General features: G+C 45.7%; 2 protein-coding genes across 10 annotated transcripts in view; both read right to left on the reverse strand.

Annotated features, from left to right (window-relative positions):
- Positions 1-18,831, reverse strand: part of CRCP (CGRP receptor component) — a 45,998-nt gene that overhangs the window by 24,524 nt on the left and 2,643 nt on the right. The window contains exons 1-4 of one of the 7 annotated variants that reach the window (XM_074034875.1): positions 13,678-13,768; positions 8,276-8,934; positions 7,610-7,724; positions 1,016-1,052 (exon numbers count right to left, since the gene is read on the reverse strand). In XM_074034875.1, the coding sequence (XP_073890976.1) occupies positions 1,016-1,052; positions 7,610-7,629 (57 nt within the window). In that variant the 5' untranslated portion in view covers positions 7,630-7,724; positions 8,276-8,934; positions 13,678-13,768. Of the gene's footprint in view, positions 1-1,015; positions 1,053-7,609; positions 7,725-8,275; positions 8,935-9,409; positions 9,449-10,751; positions 10,841-13,677; positions 13,932-18,831 lie in introns of those variants that run through there. The other 6 variants (XM_074034876.1, XM_065541851.2, XM_074034874.1 and 3 more) reach the window with 6 other exon arrangements.
- Positions 1-18,831, reverse strand: part of ASL (argininosuccinate lyase) — a 60,082-nt gene that overhangs the window by 2,106 nt on the left and 39,145 nt on the right. The window contains exons 18-20 of one of the 3 annotated variants that reach the window (XR_010585569.2): positions 10,752-10,840; positions 9,410-9,448; positions 1,016-1,052 (exon numbers count right to left, since the gene is read on the reverse strand). The gene's annotated coding sequence lies outside the window, so the exon portion shown is untranslated. The remainder of the gene's footprint in view (positions 1-1,015; positions 1,053-9,409; positions 9,449-10,751; positions 10,841-18,831) is intronic. The other 2 variants (XR_010585570.2, XM_045387961.3) reach the window with 2 other exon arrangements.

Consider the following 18,831-nt stretch of genomic DNA (forward strand, 5'->3'; position numbering starts at 1 on the left):
ACCTTTTTCCTTCTTTTCCTTTCTCCAGCAATCCCACCCTAAGCCCCAAAAATTCTACATTTCTTAATTTCTACTATTCAGAAAGGTGAGTCAACTAAACTCACTTTTATTTATTTATTTTTTTTTAAGTAGGGACGGGGTTTCACCATGTTGGCCAGGATGGTCTTGATTTTCTGACCTCGTGATCCTCCTGCCTTGGCCTCCCAAGTGCTGGGATTATGGGCGTGAGCCACCGTGCTCAAACTAAACTCACTTTCAAAATAAGGATATGAATACCCATAAGACTATTTGCAATGTATAAAAGCATTATAAATATATAAATATATCAAGGGTGATAATTAGGAAAAAGCATAAAAAATGTAATGTGAAATTTTGCAGACAGAAACAGCCTTAAAATACTTTTAGATATTAGACATAGCTTCTATACTATGACTACATCCCAAATGATGATCTAGAATCTTTGAGATTTAAAGAAGGTTGCCACCTCTAAATTAGAGTCTTCCCAGCTTCCCTGAAGTACTATGTATAACGTATCAAGCTTACACTATTCCAAGGTCCACCAGATGGTACCATATGTCTTGTTTTAAAGTGGAAAATCCAAATAAATTCAGTCATTTCTTTTTTCTTTTTCTTTTTTTTTAGACGGAGCCTTGCTCTATTGCCCAGGCTGGAGTGCAGTGGCTCATCTTGGCTCATTGCAACCCCTGCCTCCTGGGTTCAAGTGATCCTCCTGCCTCATCTGGGATACCAAGTAGCTGGGACTACAGGCACGTGCCACCACACCTGGCTAATTTCTGTATTTTTAGTAGAGACTAGGTTTCACCATGTTGGCCAGACTGGTGTTGAACTCCTGACTTCAAGTGATCCACTCGCCTCAGCCTCCCAAAGTACTGGGATTACAGGCATGAGCCAATGCGCCCAGCCTGAATTCAGTCATTTCTAACCAAAATGAATTTAACAATCTTAGTTACAAAGGGCAAACTATCAGAGAGGAAAATGTAACAGTCCAATTTACCTCGTAGTTACTGAGAAGCGCAGAACTGGCATCCTTCCTGAAAAAGAAAAGTAAGCTATCATCAGTCTGTGCTCACACCCCTTTCTGGGTATCAAATACCTGTAAAAGAATTCCTGTCAAGATGTAGTAGTCCACTTTTTGAATTTAAGGCCTACAACCTAAAATTGAAATTGAGAAATGTCTTAAGTCCAACATGGTTTAGCTAGCTGTGGGCAATTTCAGAGCAGACTTGGGATCAAAGTGCTGTCCCATCACACAGCCATGTCCTCTCCCCATTACTGTCTGCCTCCCATCAGCTACTGACATCCTGGGCTAGCCACGTCCTCCTGCTGAATCAACAGAAATGGGCCACTTAACACTAATGTCACCACTGGGAATTCCAGCCATGGTCAAGTATCCTGCCAAATATCCACTGCGCTCCAAGGGTGTTCACCACCTACATCAACTCAACAGGCAGAGTCAGGGTGGCAAGCAGCGGTCAAAAGCCTGGTTCCCTTAATCCAGGCAATATGCCATCTTTCCTGAGTGAAGAAACACAACGATGTTACATATATTAAATCACAATCAATCCACCCTACAATAGCACAACAGAAAGCATTGTTTCAGCAGTCTGGAGGCAGTGGAGTATGACAAAGAGCACAGTTTTGAAATCAAGACTTGGGTTCATATTCTAGCTCTGCCATTTATGTACTGTGAGAATTTTAGTTAAGTTAATTACTCCCTAAGTTTTCCTTCTACAATAAAAATGGGATGAAACTAGTATCTAAAAGTATGGCCTGGATTCTAAATCCAGCTCCTGAATTCTTTGGCTGTGTGAATCTGGGCAAGTTACTTAATCTCATTATGTTTAAATTTCCTATCTATGAAATGGCAATTATAGCATCGGCCTTGTAAGACTGTTCACAGGGTTCACTGGAAACATGTAAAGTACCTGGAACACAGTAAGTGCTCAATAAGCGCCAACATTATCATTACCACTACCTGTGCAACTACCACTACCACCAGCTCCTCCGACCTCATCAAACTGTTATGATGAAGTGAGACAACAAATTTTAAAAGTTTAGAATAGTTCTTGGTACTTGTATTAACATTTCCATAATGGAAGACTATTATTTTTAAAAGATGTTATCTCAGCTAATTCTCATTAAAACCTCTCTGACGTAGGAGCTATTCATATGATCCCTATTGTATAGAGAGGAAGCCAAGGTTCAGAAATTAAATAACTTGCTTAAGGTCACACAGTAAGAAGTCTAAACAAAGTGGAAGGTAACTATGGAATTGTGGGAAATGAGACTGGACTGGATGAATGGAAATTCGTAATGCAGAATCCTGAAAAATCAGGTAGAGGGGTCTGCACTTGACATAATGTGCAACAGAGACACCTGTATTTTCTTAAACCAGGAGTGCAGCGAGATGATGCAAATGATGACCCAGGATTTCAAAAGCACGGACCAAACAGAGAGGTGATTTCCCAGCCAATAAATAAAGCAAAACCAACAAGGCTCGACCTAGGCCTTAGGTCATCAGCACAGTGATGTCAGCACTGTAATCAAATCAGCTCTGTGCTACCAGTGATCCAAATGCTACCAGTGATTCAAGCTATGATTTCACAAAAGTGCTGCTTTGCCCAAATGACCACAAACACACTCAGGTCACAGAGTATCATATTTGAAAGGAACCTAACACAGGAAGGACAATGCATAATTAGTGCATGTGATACAGTTCATTTAAAATTGAAAATGACAAGTGAAACCACATGTCATCTTTGCCTACTTAATCAGGAAATCAGCCCACTGGCTTCCTCCTATCTTTGCTTGAAATTGAGTTATAACTCCCTGTGCTCTACACAATATGAGACATTAAGACATCTCTTCGTGGAATACTTGACTGGAGAAAAAAATATGAATGTTATTTCTCTTTGGGGCCAATGGATCCATCCCAGGTGCACTGTTACAACTTCATTTCCAAATCATGGCCCCTTCTCTGTCACTCAGAACATTCCACGCTCTGGGAAATTTGTCCTTGGCCATTCCAAGTTACTACCCCACTAAACAAGTCAATATTGTAATGCAAGAATCCAAAGAACAGCCTCTGCCTCTTCTAGAACAAATATAAAGGAGGAAAACTCTCTTTCACATAAGTTTTAATGAATCTGTGTTTTGGGATCAAGAGAACAATCGATGTTTACACACGTACTGCATTTTGCAGACTCTGGCTGACAGAAGCTGATTTATCCATTGATTTTTATCAGGAAGATAAATTGTTTTTTAAACCCAGCCAAATACTCACAGTATAAATGCCCATGTATGCCAGGCCTTTCTTTATTTAATAAAATGTCAAGAGGTACCTTATCTACCTTTTATGAAGTCCTAAACGAGCTGTATGTATGGGAAATTTTTTTAAAGGCAGTTTTTATTCTTGAGAAGTGACTGTAACCACCACTAAATGACAGATTGTTGGCAACAGGATACGGTGAAACCAGACAGACATCAACTTAATCAAGTTATCCAATTTCACAGCACCAATGATGTGACGCATGAGAAAGACACATCCCTCAGAGTAATCCAGCCCCAAGATGTTTCATTCAAATCTATCCATGGGGATACAGTCAGAGAATTCCAAACTGAGGAACAGTCTTCAAAACAACTGGGTTAGATTCAGACTCTTCAAATATCAATGTCATCTGTCAGAATGCCAATGTCACAAAAAGAAGCTAAGGAAATTTCCAAAGGAAAGAAAATTAAAGAAACATGACAACTAAATGCAATGTGCAGTTCTTCACTGGATCCTGAATTGGGAGGAAAAAGAACACTATTAGGACAACTGAAAAAATATGAGTTTACATTGTTTGTCTTAGTAATAGTAGATAAATTAGCGCTAAGTTTCCTGAGTGTGATAAGGCAATTAGAGCTCCATACAATGCCCTGTTTTTTCAAGAAGGGGTGAAATGATCTGATATCTACAACTCTCTAACGGTTCAGTTAAGTAAGTGTGTGCACCTGTGTATGGAGAGAAAGCTTATGCCTGTGCAAAAGAAATAAGGGAATGCCAGGCATGGGGGCTCACACCTGTTATCCCAGCTATTCCGGAGGCTGAGACAGGAGGAAGCTTCAGCCTGGAGTTTAGGTCCAGCCTGGGCTCAAGTGTCTCTAATCAAAAACAAAGAAAGGAAGAAAGGAAGGAAGGAAGGGAGGGAAGGAGGTAGGGAGGGAAAGAGAGAGGGAGGGAAAAGAAAAAAGAAAAGAGAAAAAGAAAAAGGCAGCAAATATCTGAATCAAAATGTTAACAAGTGGTGACTCTAGGTAACGAGTATACAAGTATTTGTGGCACTCTTTTTGCAGCTGTTTCATAGGTTTAAAATTTTTCATGCTAAGAAGTTAAGGAATATGAAAATGTGAAACTGTGGCCAGGTGCGGTGGCTCACGCCTGTAATCCCAGCACTTTGGGAGGACAAGGCGGGCGGATCACGAGGTCAGGAGATCGAGACCATCCTGGCTAACACGGTGAAACCCCATCTCTACTAAAAATACAAAAAATTAGCCAGGCGTGGTGGCGGGCATCTGTAGTCCCAGCTACTCGGGAGGCTGAGGCAGGAGAATGGCGTGAACCCGGGAGGAAGAGCTTGCAATAAACCGAGACTGCGCCACTGCACTCTAGCCTGGGCAACAGAGCAAGAGTCCGTCTCAATAAAAATAAAAAATAAAAAAAAAAGAAAATGTAAAGCTAAAATAAAGAATGCCATAAGGTTAAAAAAAAAAACAACTGTAACTTATAATTGAGGATGTAAAATACATTTTCCCCCAAAGTTGTTTTTTGTTGTTGTTGTTTTTTGAGACAGAGTTTCGCTCTTGTTGCCCAGGCTGGAGTGCAATGGCATGATCTCAGCTTACCACAACCTCCACTTCCCGGGTTCAAGCGATTCTCCTGCCTCAGCCTCCCAAGTAGCTGGTATTACAGGCATGAGCCACCACACCCGGCTAATTTTGTATTTTTAATAGAGACAGGGTTTCTCCATGTTAGTCAGGCTGGTCTCGAACTCCACCTCAGATAATCTGACCGCCTTGGCCTCCCAAAGAAGTGAGATTACAGGTGTGAGCCACCACACCGGGCCTCTAAAAGTTTTTTAGAGGTACTAGAACTTACTAGACACATCTAGCAATTATAAATGTACAAGCTGTTGATCTCTACAAAGCAGAACTGTCTGCTCTACAGCTAACACTTCAGTATTATGTAATATATTCACACGCAATCAGACTTCCAGAAACTGCTTACCTATACAAAAACTTCATATTCTCCTGTAGGACTTAAAATAGTACTCATTTTATTTACATGTGTTTAAAGCAAATACTCCAAATGCATTTTAAAGACTGTCTAGAAAAAAGTTCAGGGACTTGTGCTCATAGAGGAGAGACCATGTGAGAACACCGCAAGACGTATGCAATCTGCAAGCTAAGGCAAGAGGCCTCAAAAGAAACCAAACCTGCTACACCTTGATCTTTGACTTCCAGTCTCCAGAACTGTCAGAAAATAAGCTTTTGCAGTCAAAGCCACCCACTGTGTGGTGCTTTCTAAAATCAGCCCTGGCAAATTAACATGGCAATGCTTGAGTAAAAAAACAAAACAAAAACAACTGTCTAAATCAATACCACAGGCAGGCAGTTACTTAATTTCCTCAAGTAATGAATTAGATGACTGAAGCTGACGTTCTATTTGACACTTAACTTGTAAAATTTGCTTAAAACGGTGAGTCAATTAAATGGATGTAAACAACTAGTTGGGGAAACTGAATTCCAAATAAACAGAACAAAAAAAATCTCTCAGTGAACTTTCCTTAGAAGCAAACACATACACAAATGGCCCATGCAAACAGTGCCTATTATTTATTTATTTATTTTTGAGACAGAGTCCCACTCTGTTGCCCAGGCTGGAGTGCAGTAGCACGATCTTGGCTCACTGCAAGCTCCGCCTCACCGGTTCATGCCATTCTCCTGCCTCAGCCTCCAGAGTAGCTGGGACTACAGGCGCTCGCCACCACGCCTGGCTAATTGTTTGTATTTTTAGTAGAGACGGGGTTTCACTGTGTTAGCCAGGATAGTCTCAGTCTCCTGACCTCGTGATCCGCCTGCGTGGGCCTCCCAAAGTGTTGGGATTACAGGCGTGAGCCACCGAGCCCGGCCAAACAGTTCCTATTAACTGCCACACAGTTAACTCTTATGCAGGCAATGATTAAAAGAATTGTTCAAATTCTCCTATGCCCAACCTATGCTATCAAGTCATGCTCTGAAAAACTAAACTCTGGTGCAAGCAAACTGGGCAGCTTCTGAAATCAATGAACAAATTAACCTGTAGCATTCTCTTGGGATCTAGCACATGGGTATCCTCTTTTCAGTCCTGTTACTGGGTTCTTATAGTACCTATTACCTACCTTTTATAAATATCAGTATTTTCGGCTGTAAAAGGAAAGAAATCCTGACACTACCTCAAAAAAATGGTACAGAGGATAGTGTCCACTTTGCTAATTATACATATTATGTTCAAGAATAAAAGAGTGGACACAAACCTTTCTAGCATATCAATGATCATTTATAGACAAAGCCAAACAGCAAATACCTTATATATAGACATACCTAACTTTGCTATATAAATATTTTGCATGGTGGCGCATGCCTGTAGTCTCAGCTAGTGAGGAGGCTGAGGCAGGAGAATCGCTTGAACCCAGGAGGTGGAGGTTGCAGTGAGCTGACGTCGCACCATGCACTCCAGCCTAGGTGATGCAGCGAGACTCCATATTAAAAAAAAAAAAAAAAGAAAAAATTGTAACCTTTTACTTGAGGAAAATACATTTCCAAGTAATGGTCAAGAAGTTTTTATTTTTAAATTGTCAATCAAATAAAGCATAAGTATTCCTCCCCTTCAATAAATTTCTGGGCCAGGCGCAGTGGCTCATACCTGTAATCCCAGCACTTTGGGAGGCAGAGGCGGGTGGATCACCTGAGGTCAGGAGTTCAAGACCAGCCTGGTCAACATGATGAAACCCCATCTCTACTAAAAATACAAAAATTACCCAGGCAGTTACTCCGGAGGCTGAGGCAGGAGAATTGCTTGAACCCGGGAGGCGGAGGTTGCAGTGAGCCAAGATTGCGCCATTGCACTCCAGCCTGGGTGACAAGAGCGAAACTCTTTCAAAAAAAAAGAAGAAATTTCAGGTATTATTATTATTATTGGTACTATTATTATTATTCTATACTATTTACTTAGTAGGTATTTACTCAATAAGAATTTTTAAAGTAGCAAAAACTTAGGGGAGTTGTTCATTGTACCTCCTCACTTCAGGTTCTGGGAGTGTCTGATGAGGTACAATATACAGTCATCCCCTGGTATTCATTGGAGATTGGTCCCAGGACCCCCACATACACCACAATCCGAACATGCTTGTCTCCCAGAGAGCCTTGCAGAACCAGCAGCTAGGAAGTCAGCTCTCCACGTACGCGGTATATTCTCAACCCTCAAATATGGTTATTTTCATTCTCTGCATTGGGTTGCAGATTTGGAACCTGCAGATAAGGAGGGCCAACTGCATTTATTTTTTAACACCTGCGTATAAGGAGATCCATGAAGTTCAAGCTTGTGTTGTTCAAGGGTCAACTGTATCTGCAACTCAAGGTTCTGCTAAAGATCCCACGGAGCAGACTTCCAAACGCCACACCTCCTGTTGATGACCAGGTAAGGACCAGAAGTTAGGCTTCCAGACCTTTCCACTCCAGGGCCCTTCACTCCCAAATCACATGTCTATATTAGGAAACCTCATTTTCCCATGAATTACTGGCTGCAAAATTCTGGATTGGTCACCAGAAGTCACTGACTACTTGGCAGAAGTGGACAGGCTGTTACAAGAACAAAAACCCCTTGATTCAAACCATTTCACTTGGGAAAGTCAGAAAATATACACGCCTAGCAACTAGGATGCTAGCTAATGAATTCCTATACAGTCGATCCTCCTTAGCCTCAGGTTCCACATCCTTAGATTCAACCAACTTCAAATGAAAAACATGCAAAAAAAAATTTTAAGAAAATGCTACACTGTTGCTGACATGTACTATGTAGTTAGGCCTAGGATGGCTGCCTCTGTACTAAACATGGACAGACTGCTTTTTGTCACTATTCCCTAGACAACACAGTACAATAACTATTTACACAGCCTTTACATTGCATCAGATATTATAAGTTGGTTGAGAATCAAAGTTTTTCCTCTGCTCTCACCTGACAACAATCTATACAGAAGACTTCTGTGACCAGACGCGTGGGGATTTCTCTCGACCAATAAGCAGGCAATCAACTCTGCAGCCAACACCAGCTGGGTATCTTCCCATCCAATTCAATCCGGACACTAACTACCTGGAAACAGTGTCAGATTCCACGGGCTGAGGGCTCAGTCCCAGAAGACTACCCCTACTTCAGACACCAGTCACACAAGTCAGGGCCTCCAGAACTTCTCAATGACGGGCTTCAAGCTGCAGTTCCCAGGACCTCCTTTTCGGGTTTCATTAATTTGCTAGAATGGCTCACAAAACACTTACTTAGGTTCACTGGTTTATTATAAAGGATATTACCAAGGATACAGATGAAGTGGTGCACAGGGTGAGATGGAGAGGGGACGCAGAGCTCTATGCCCTTCCCAGGCGTACCACCCTCCAGAAACATCTACCTATTAGGCTATCTAGAAGTTCTCTTGGGCGTTTTGTAGAGATTTCATTGGAGAGAGATGATTGAAGCATGGCCAACCTCATAGTAATTGATTGAACAAAGAGTGTGATCTAATACTAGCAGACTGAGTGCAGAAACCCAGCAAGGCCGGTCCAGATTCTCCTTGGCCTCTCTGTGCGGTATTCCTTCCTCCTGGGTAAGGGGCAGGACCCCCTCTGAAACAATCAGACAAGACAGGTCAGAGATTTTATCGCCAGCTCTAAGACAGAAAGGCAGCGGATGATTAGAGAGCAAGAGACGGACAGAGCTTCTGTTTTCTGAGGCCTGCTTCTGAGGCTTACAACACCCCAACATTCTTTTTTTTTTTTTTTTTTTTTTGAGACAGTCTCACTCTGCCACCCAGGCTGGAGTGCAGTGGCACGATCTTGGCTCACTGCAAGCTCCGCCTCCCGGTTCATGCCATTCTCCTGCCTCAGCCACCCGAGTAGCTGGGACTACAGGCGCCTGCCACCACGCCCGACTAATTTTTTGCAGTTTCAGTAGAGACGGGGTTTCACTGTGTTAGGATGGTCTTGATCTCCTGACTTCATGATCCACCTGCCTCGGCCTCCCAAAGTGCTGGGATTACAGGCGTGAACCACTGTGCCTGGTCAGAGCATCCCAACATTCTAACAAAAGACTGTCTTTTACCTTTACTGCTCTGAAGCTGTTCCAAGGCCGCTTCAGGAACTATGGACAAAGGACAAATACTTTAACAAAAGTTATGCTTACTATTTTAGTCACTCAGGAAGTAACAAGGACTATGGCAGTTGTGAGCCAGGAACCATGGACAAAAACTGGTATTATGTGTCATGAAATCACAATAAGTAATCTAGAGACAATTTAAAGTATATGGGAGAATGTGCATAGGTTATATGCAAATACCACACCATTTTACATAAGGGACTTGAGCATCTGTGAATTTTGGTATACGCAGGGGGTCCCAGAACCAGTCCCTCAAAGACACTGAGCGATGACTATATTTATGAAGCTAATAAAGTATTGTTATATTACTTTATTGAACAAGTATTTGCTGAATGCCTACTGTGTGCCAGATGCAATGCTAAGCACTAGGTGAACACACACTGGTCCCCACCCTCCAAACAAGTAAACATACATTTATTATTGCAACTTGTAATTATTTAAGGGAAAGTAAATCAAGACGATATGAGAGACAAAAAGAACTTATGTTAGACTTACTGAAGAGGAAAGGCAACTTTGAAAAGGGACACAACCTTCAAGATGAGAACAGGTGGCCAGGTGTGGTGGCTCACGTCTGTAACCCCAACGCTCTGGGAGGCTAAGGCAGGCACATCACCTGAGGTCAGGAATTCAATACCAGTCTGGACCAGTCTGGCCAACATGGAAACCCTGTCTCTATTAAAAATACATAAATTAGGCCGGGCGCGGTGGCTCAAGCCTGTAATCCCAGCACTTTGGGAGGCCGAGACGGGCAGATCACGAGGTCAGGAGTTCGAGACCATCCTGGCTAACACGGTGAAACCCCGTCTCTACTAAAAAATACAAAAAACTAGCCGGGCGAGGTGGTGGGCGCCTGTAGTCCCGGCTACTCGGGAGGCTGAGGCAGGAGAATGGCGTAAAAACCAGGGAGGCGGAGCTTGCAGTGAGCTGAGATCCGGCCACTGCACTCCACCCTGGGCGACATAGCAAGACTCCGTCTCAAAAAAAAAAAAAAAAAAAAAAATACATAAATTAGCTGGGCATGGTGGCACACACCTGTAATCCCAGCTACTTTGTAGGCTGAGGCACGAGAATCTTGAACCCTGGTGGCACAGGTTGCAGTGAGCCGAGACTGCGCCATTGTACTCCAGCCTAGGTGACACAGCGAGACTCCATCTCAAAAACAAACTTTAAAAATACAATAAAAAGAAGAGAACAGGGTGAGGGCGAGGAGGAAAGTATACCAGACAGAGGGTATCGCAATGCAATTGTCCTCAGAAAGTGCTCAGAAGGTTAGAGGAGAAGGAAATACCTGTCAGTGGAGTGTGTGTCTGGGAGGTTGGGAGAGTGGCAAGTGGTCAGGCTGGGGAGTAGGTGAGGTTTCACAGGGTCTTGCAGGTCCTGGTAAGAGATGGAGATTTCCTCTAAGTGCAATGGAAAGTCAATGAAGGGTTTTACCCAGGGGGTGACATGTTCCAGTCATTACTTAAGATCACTCCAGTTGCCATGTGGAGAACAGAATGGAGGCTGGGGAAGAGTGAACACTCAAAGGCTATTGCTTAATCCAGCCCAGAGGTGATGGACTATAAAGCTCACAGTGGAGACGGTGAAAAGTAGCTGCATTCAAAATACATTCTAGGGTGGAGACAACAAGACCACTGATGGACTAGATTTACGGAGTGAGGAGAGAGGGCTAGATTTTTGGTCTATGCAATTGGATAGACGATGAGAAGAGGCTAGAAACACACCTTTGGGAACCATCAGCACACAGATGGGTTAAATGACAGAGCGTGGAGAGAAAGGGTCCCAGGACTGAGACCTAAGATACCTCAACACTTAGACATCCAGCAAGGGAGGAATGGGACCCAGGGAAGGACACTGTGAAGTAATCCTTGATGTAGGAGGAAATATCACAAAGGAACATGTAACATGAAGAAAGGAAAGTTTCTAGAGTTTCTGTATTAACCACTGCTGAGAGATCAAAAAAGTTGAGGCCAGAAAATCAACCTCTGGATTTGAAAAGACGGAGGGATGGAGGGATCAGGGGTTTTTTTGTTGTTGTTGTTGTTGTTTTGGAGATGTAGTCTTGCTCTGTCGCCCAGGCTGGAGCGCAGTGGCACAATCTGGTTCACTGTAACCTCTGCCTCCTGAATTCAAGTGATTCTCCTGCCTCAGCCTCCTGAGTAGCTGGGATTACAGGCACCCAAAACCACACCTGGCTAATTTTTTAATTTTTAGTAGAGACAAGGTTTTGCCATGTTGGCCAGGTTGGTCTCAAACTCCTGACCTCAGGCGATTCGCCCATCTTGGCCTCTTAAAGTGCTGGGATTACAGGTGTGAGCCACCGCGCCCCCTGGATCAGGTAATCTTAACATTCATTTCTGTAGACCAGTGAGGAAGAAAGCCCAACAGAATGGTTGAGAGAAAGAGGGGCTAATCAGCACTTTCAAGAAGTTTTGTTGGGATGGGAAGCAGAAATGGAGTAAGAGGTGGACATGTATGTGGGGACAGGGGATTTTCTAAGATGAATATATTAAAGCAGGGTTGTATGCTCACAGGAAATGCTCCAGTAAAGAGGGAAAAATTAGTAATGATGGCTTGGACTAGAGTAAATTATATGAATAGTTTTTCAGGTTGCAGATGAAATCCGATCCGTGGGTTGCAAAATTAATTCAGTGGGTCAACCTTTTTTGTTCTGTTTTGTATTGTTTTAGACAGAGCCTTGCTCTGTCACTCTGTCAGGAGTGCAGTGGCTCCATCTGAGCTCACTGCAGCCTCCTGGTCTCAAGCGGTCCTCCCATCTCTGCCTTGTAAGTAGCTGAGACTACAGGCATGCACTACCACACCCAACTAGCTTTTTAATTTTTTGTAGAGACAGGGTCTCCCTATGTTGCCCAGGCTGGTCTCCACCTCCCAGGCTCAAGTGATCCTCCTGCCTAAGCTTCCCAAAGTGCTGGGATTACTGATATGAGCCACCATGCTTGGCCCCCTTCATCTTAAAAAATAGACAATATGAGAGTGTACTCCATACATTATTGTTTCATGATCCTTTCATTTCAGTTACACAGACATATTGTGTTAAGTTAAAAAAAAAAAAATGGGAAGGGACCAGGTGAGGTGGCTCACGCCTGCAATCCCAGCATTTTGGGAGTACAAGGCAGGAGGATCACTTGAGCTTAGGAGCTGGAGACCAGCCTGGGCTGTAGTGAGATCCTGTATCTACAAAACTTTTTTTAAAAATTAGCCGTGAGTGATGGTGTGGGCCTGTAGTCCCAGCTACTGGAGGGGCTGAAGCAGGATTGCTTGAGTCCGGAAGGTGAGGCTGCAGTGAACCATGATTACACCATTGCACTCCCGCCTGGGGGACACAGCAAGACCCTGTTTCTTAAGAAAAAACAATTAAGAATGTAAAAATCTGAAATGCCATCGTACATATAACCATTAAACACGAGGCAAAAGAACATAAAGGAAACTGAATCAAATAATCAGTGCACAGAGAACACAAGATAGGTAAATACCTACAAGTTAATATCAAACATATAAAGCCCACATTCGGAGTAGATGCAAAAACTTCCATTTGCACGACGTGCAACGAGCAAGCATGGAAAAGACCACGTGGAGTTAAATTGTCAGAAAATCTTTTACCCTCGCCTGTACACACCCACACACCCCGTGCTGTTTCTCCGGTCCGAGTCCTGGCTCACATCCTTCCCTTCTCCCCACAAAAACTAGCCCCTTCCCTCACAGCGTTGACTGCTCCCATCAAACTCTGAGAGCAGCTCTTCCGAGTGAGAGCTCCCCAGGGGCCCAGTGCTGCAAGCAGAGCTCTACCCGGCCCTGATTCATCTTTTCTCCAGGTACTTTCAGGGCGAACAGACTCAGGCCTTTATAGCCTTCTAAGTCCTGGCTCGGATACCAGGCTGGGCTCCACCCCCGCACTGTGACCCAAAAACGCTGGTAAACGAATGAGAGAAGGAGGGCGCACACTGAAAGGCAACCAGACCCGGAGGTGTTCGGCCGCGCACCCCAGACACAGGGTGTGGAGGGGAAGCGAAGGTTCGGAGGGGCAAAGCGAGAGTCCCGTTCGTCCCCGTCCCCACCCCGCGGCCCTCCCGGACAGGGCCGGCCCGCTGCCCTCACTTCCGTACGAGGGTCGCCAAGTTCCCAAGGATCTCGGCTCTCAGCGGTCAAACCGATGGGCTCCTCGGCCGAAAAGGGACGCGCCCGGGGAGACTTACACTTCCATGACGTCCCGCCTCGTCGCCCCTAGCTGCCAGCAGACCAAGAACCTCACACGTCACAGCTGTCCCCGCCGCCGCCGACCGCGCCAAGGTGCCAGCTCCGCGCGCCAAGGTGCTTGCCGGGATTGCAGCGCTGCATGCCGGGAGCCTGGCGGACCCGGAACCTCGCGCTGCGCGTTCGCCTTTCTCGGGGGCGCGGGTGGGGGAGTGTTCCTGCATCCTTTCACCAGGCCTACGTAAGACTGCTATGCGTTTGCGGACAGGATTATCTCGTGTTTTCTTTTCTTTTCTTTTCTTTTTTTTTTTTTTTTTTGAGACGGAGTCTCGCTCTGTCGCCCAGGCTGGAGTGCAGTGGCGCGATCTCGACTCATTGGAACCTTCGCCTCCTGGGTTCAAGCGATTCTCCTCCTGCCTCAGCCTCCCAAGTAGCTGGGACTATAGGCGCTTGCCACCAAGCCCGGCTAATTTTTTGTATTTTTAGTAGAGACAGTGTTTCACCGTGTTAGCCAGGATGGTCTCGATTTCCTGACCTCGTGATCCGCCCGCCTTGGCCTCCCAAAGTGCTGGGATTACAGTTGTGAGCCACCGCGCCCAGCCTCTTTTTTTCTTTTTTGAAACAGAGTCTCGCTCTGTCGTTTCTTTTTTGAGACAGAGTCTCGCTCTGTCGCTCAGGCTGGAGTGCAGTGGCGCGATCTCGGCTCACTGTAACCTCTACCTCCGGTGTTCAAGCAATTCCCTGCCTCAGCCTCCCGAGTAGCTGGGATTACTGGCGCCCGCCATAATACCTAGCTAATTTTTATATTTTTTAGTAGAGACGGGGTTTCACCATCTTGGCCAGACTAGTCTTGAACTCCTGACCTCGTGATCCACCCGCCTCGGCCTCCCAAAGTGTTGGGATTACAGGCGTGAGCCACCTCGCCGGCCTATCTCTGTTTTCGTGGTCCAGGTTTTAACAAAGTATTAATCAGCTCAAGTTGCAAGATGTGATCGGGTTAGTGGGCCTTTGCATGTTAAAATCCCACCCCTCAGAGAGTAGTGAGGCTGGTGGCATCTGGGCTGCCAGAAACATTGTAGTTTATTCTTTTTTTTTAAGAGACAGGGTCTTCCTCTGTTGCCCAGGCTGGAATGCACTGGTGCAGTCAGAGCTCACTGCAGCCTTGAACTCCTGGGCTCAAGCAATCCTCCCATCTCAGCCTGCCAGAATAGCTGGGGCCACAGGTGCGCTCCACTACACCTGGTTAATTTTTTTTTTTCTTTTTGAGACGGACTCTCGCTCTGTCACCCAGGCTGGAGTGCAGTGGTCGGATCTCAGCTCACTGCAAGCTCCACCTCCCAGGTTTACGCCATTCTCCTGCCTCAGCCTCCCGAGTAGCTGGGACTACAGGCGCCTGCCACCTCGCCCGGCTAGTTCTTTGTATTTTTTAGTAGAGACGGGGTTTCACCGTGTTAGCCAGGATGGTCTCCATCTCCTGACCTCGTGATCCACCCGTCTTGGCCTCCCAAAGTGCTGGGATTACAGGTTTGAGCCACCGCGCCCGGCCTAATTTTCTTTTTCTTTTCTTTTTTTTTTTTTTTGAGATGAGTCTCACTCTGTTGCCCAGGCTGGAGTGCAGTGTCGCCATCTTGGCTCATTGCAACCTCTGCCTCCCGGGTTCAAGCAATTCCCTGCCTCAGCCTCCTGAGTAGCTGGGATTACAGGCACCCGCCATAACGCCCAGCTAATTTTTGTATTTTTTAGTAGAGACGGGGTTTCACCATCTTGGCCAGGCTGGTCTTGAACTCCTGACCTTGTGATCCACCCACATCAGCCTCCCAAAGTGTTGGGATTACAGGCGTGAGCCACCGCATCCAGCCACCTGGCTAATTTTCTAAAATAAAATTCTTTATTGTCCAAAGGGTCAGCTAGAAAATTTTTAAATTTTTTTTGTAGAGATGGGAGTCTCACTCTGTTGTCCAGGCTGGTCTTGAACTCCTGGCCTCAAGTGATCCTCCCATCTCCACCTCCCAAAGTACTGGAATTACAGGTGTGAGCCACTGCAATAGCCTCTGTTGCCTACTTTGTAAATAATAAATGTGTTACACAATCCTTATAAAGTGCCTGGCACTTTATTAATTACTGTGGCAATACAACCATGACTCTCTATGAAGTAGATTCCATTATTATTGACATTTTATAATCGAAGTAACTGAGGCAGACTTGGGGAGATTATGATTTACCAAAAGTCACTCATCTAGGAACTTGTCCAGTGGGTATTGAACCCGTCAATCTGAACAAATACTAGGGATGCATTAACTAGAGACTGATGAGTGGATGAATAAAATGTGCTACATTTGTACAATGGAAAACTACCTAAAAAGGAGGCCTGCCGGGCGCAGTGGCTCATGCCTGTAATCCCAGCACTTTGGGAGGCCGAGGCAGGCGGATCACAAGGTCAGGAGATTGAGACCATCCTGGCTAACACAGTGAAACCGCATCTCTACTAACAATACAAAACAAAATTGGCTGGGTGTGGTGGGGTGTGCCTGTAGTCCCAGCTACTCGGGAGGCTGAGGCAGGAGAATGATATGAACCCAGGAGGTGGAACTTGCAGTGAGCGAGATCATGCCACTGCACTCCAGCCTGGGCGACAGGGCAAGACTCTGTCTCAAAAAAAAAATAAAAATAAAAAGGAGGCCAGGCTTGGTCTCAACACTTTGGGAAGCGGAGGCAGGAGGATTTATTGAGACCAGGAGTTCCAGACCAGCCTGGAAAACATAACCAGACCCCTATCTACGAAAAGTTAGCCAGGTGTGTGGTGGTGAGCACCTGTAGTCCCAGCTACTGGGGAGGCTGAGGTGGGAGAATCGCTTGAGCCGGCAGGTCGGGGCTGCAGGAGCTATGATCACACCACTGCACTCCAGCCTACAGAGTGAGAGACCTTGTTGCAAAAAAATATATAGATAGATAAATGCTGTGAGATGGATAACCTCCCAAAACATGGTGCTATTAATAAGTGAAAGAAGCCAGACACAAAATAATACATATCACCTGCCCAGGTGGCTCATGCCTGTAATCCCAGCACTTTGGGAGGCCGAGGTGGGCGGATCATCTGAGGTCAGGAGTTCAAGACCAATCTGGCCAACATGGTGAAACCCTGTCTCTACTAAAAATACAAAAATCACCAGGCGTGGTGGTGGGCACCTCTAATCCCAGCTACTTGGGAAGCTGAGGCAGGAAAATTGCTTGAACCCAGGAGGTGGAGGTTGCGGTGAGCCAAGATCACACCACTGCACTCCAGCCTGGGTGACAGAGTAAGACTGCTTCTCAAAACAAAAGGCCAGGCGCAGTGGCTCACGCCTGTAATCCCAGCACTTTGGGAGGCCCAGGCAGGCGGATCATGAGGTCAGGAGATCAAGACCATCCTAGCTAACACGGTGAAACCCTGTCTCTACTAAAAATACAAAAAAAAAAAAAAAAAAAAAAAAATTAGCTAGACATGGTGGCGGGCGCCTGTGGTCCCAGCTACTTGGCAGGCTGAGGCAGGAGAATGGCGTGAACCCAGGAGGTGGAGCCTGCAGTGAGCGAAGATTGCGCCACTGCACTCCAGCCTGGGTGACAGAGCGAGACTCTGTCCCCACCCCCCACAAAAAAAGAATACATATAGTATGATTCACTTTATATGGAATGTGCAAGAAGAGGCCAATCTATGGATACAGACAAAAGGCTAGGTTGGGGGCAGGGATGGGAAGTGACTGGTAATAAGTAAGGAGTTTCTCTTTGGGAAACAAAAATCATCTAAAAGTATTATAGATGGGCCAGGTGCGGTGGCTCAAGCCTGTAATCCCAGCACTTTGGGAGGCCGAGGCGGGTGGATCACGAGGTCAGGAGATGGAGACCATCCTGGCTAACACGGTGAAACCCCATCTCTACTAAAAATACAAAAAACTAGCCGGGCGTGGTGGCGGGCGCCTGTAGTCCCAGCTACTCAGAGGCTGAGGCAGGAGAATGGCGGGAACCCGGGAGGCGGAGCTTGCAGTGAGCCGAGATCGCGCCACTGCACCCCAGCCTGGGCGACACAGCGAGACTCCGTCTCAAAAAAAAAAAAAAAAAAAAAGTATTATAGATGGTGATGGTGGTTGCACAACCCTGTGAATATACTGAAAACATTGAGTTGTACACTTTATTTTTATTTTATTTTTTTTTTTTGAGATGGAGTCTAGCTCTGTCGCCCAGGCTGGAGTGCAGTGGCCGGATCTCAGCTCACTGCAAGCTCCGCCTCCCGGGTTTACGCCATTCTCCTGGCTCAGCCTCCCGAGTAGCTGGGACTACAGGCGCCTGCCACCTCGCCGGGCTAGTTTTTTGTATTTTTTAGTAGAGACAGGGTTTCACCGTGTTAACCAGGATGGTCTCGATCTGCTGACCTTGTGATCCGCCCGTCTCGGCCTCCCAAAGTGCTAGGATTACAGGCTTGAGCCACCGCGCCCGGCCGAGTTGTACACTTTAAATGGCAAATTGTACAGCATATGAGTCTTATATTAATAAAGCTGTTAAACATTTTTTACTTGACTAAGTGTGGTGGCCCACACCTATAATCCCAGCACTTTGGAAGATGAAGGCAGGTGGATCCCTTAAGCCCAGTCTGAGACCAGCCTGGGCGACATGACGAAACATCATCTTTACCAAAAAAATAGAAATTAACCAGCGTGATGGCTCGCGCCTGTAATCGCAGCTACTCAGGAGGCTGAGGCAGGAGAATCGCCTGAAACCGGGAGGAGGAGGTTGCAGATCACGCCACTGCACTCCAGCCTGGGCGAAAGAGCGAGACTCTATCACAAAATAACAAAAAAAGTACATAAAATGCCACCCGGACCCAGCTGGCCTGGTTAGTGCGGAAAATTCCCTGTACCTTCATTGAGGAGACTAGATCCCACAAAGAAACGCTAAAGATGCTCCTTGTGTTACTCACTCAACCAATAATGTAGCCATGGCCAATCGGGGGCTGATGATACAAATGTGACTAATACACACCCTCTGCACTGGCTAGCTGACAGCCTAGTTGGGGAACCAGCTCTGGACATAAATAACTACAATGCATTGTGTTTCGACGGGATGGGGCAGGAGAGGGAATGACTAATGAGGTGGAGAGGCGTCCCAAAGCCACGGGCCTTTGA

The sequence above is a fragment of the Macaca fascicularis genome, chromosome 3, assembly GCF_037993035.2.
Source record: "Macaca fascicularis isolate 582-1 chromosome 3, T2T-MFA8v1.1".
Taxonomy (NCBI): domain Eukaryota; kingdom Metazoa; phylum Chordata; class Mammalia; order Primates; family Cercopithecidae; genus Macaca; species Macaca fascicularis.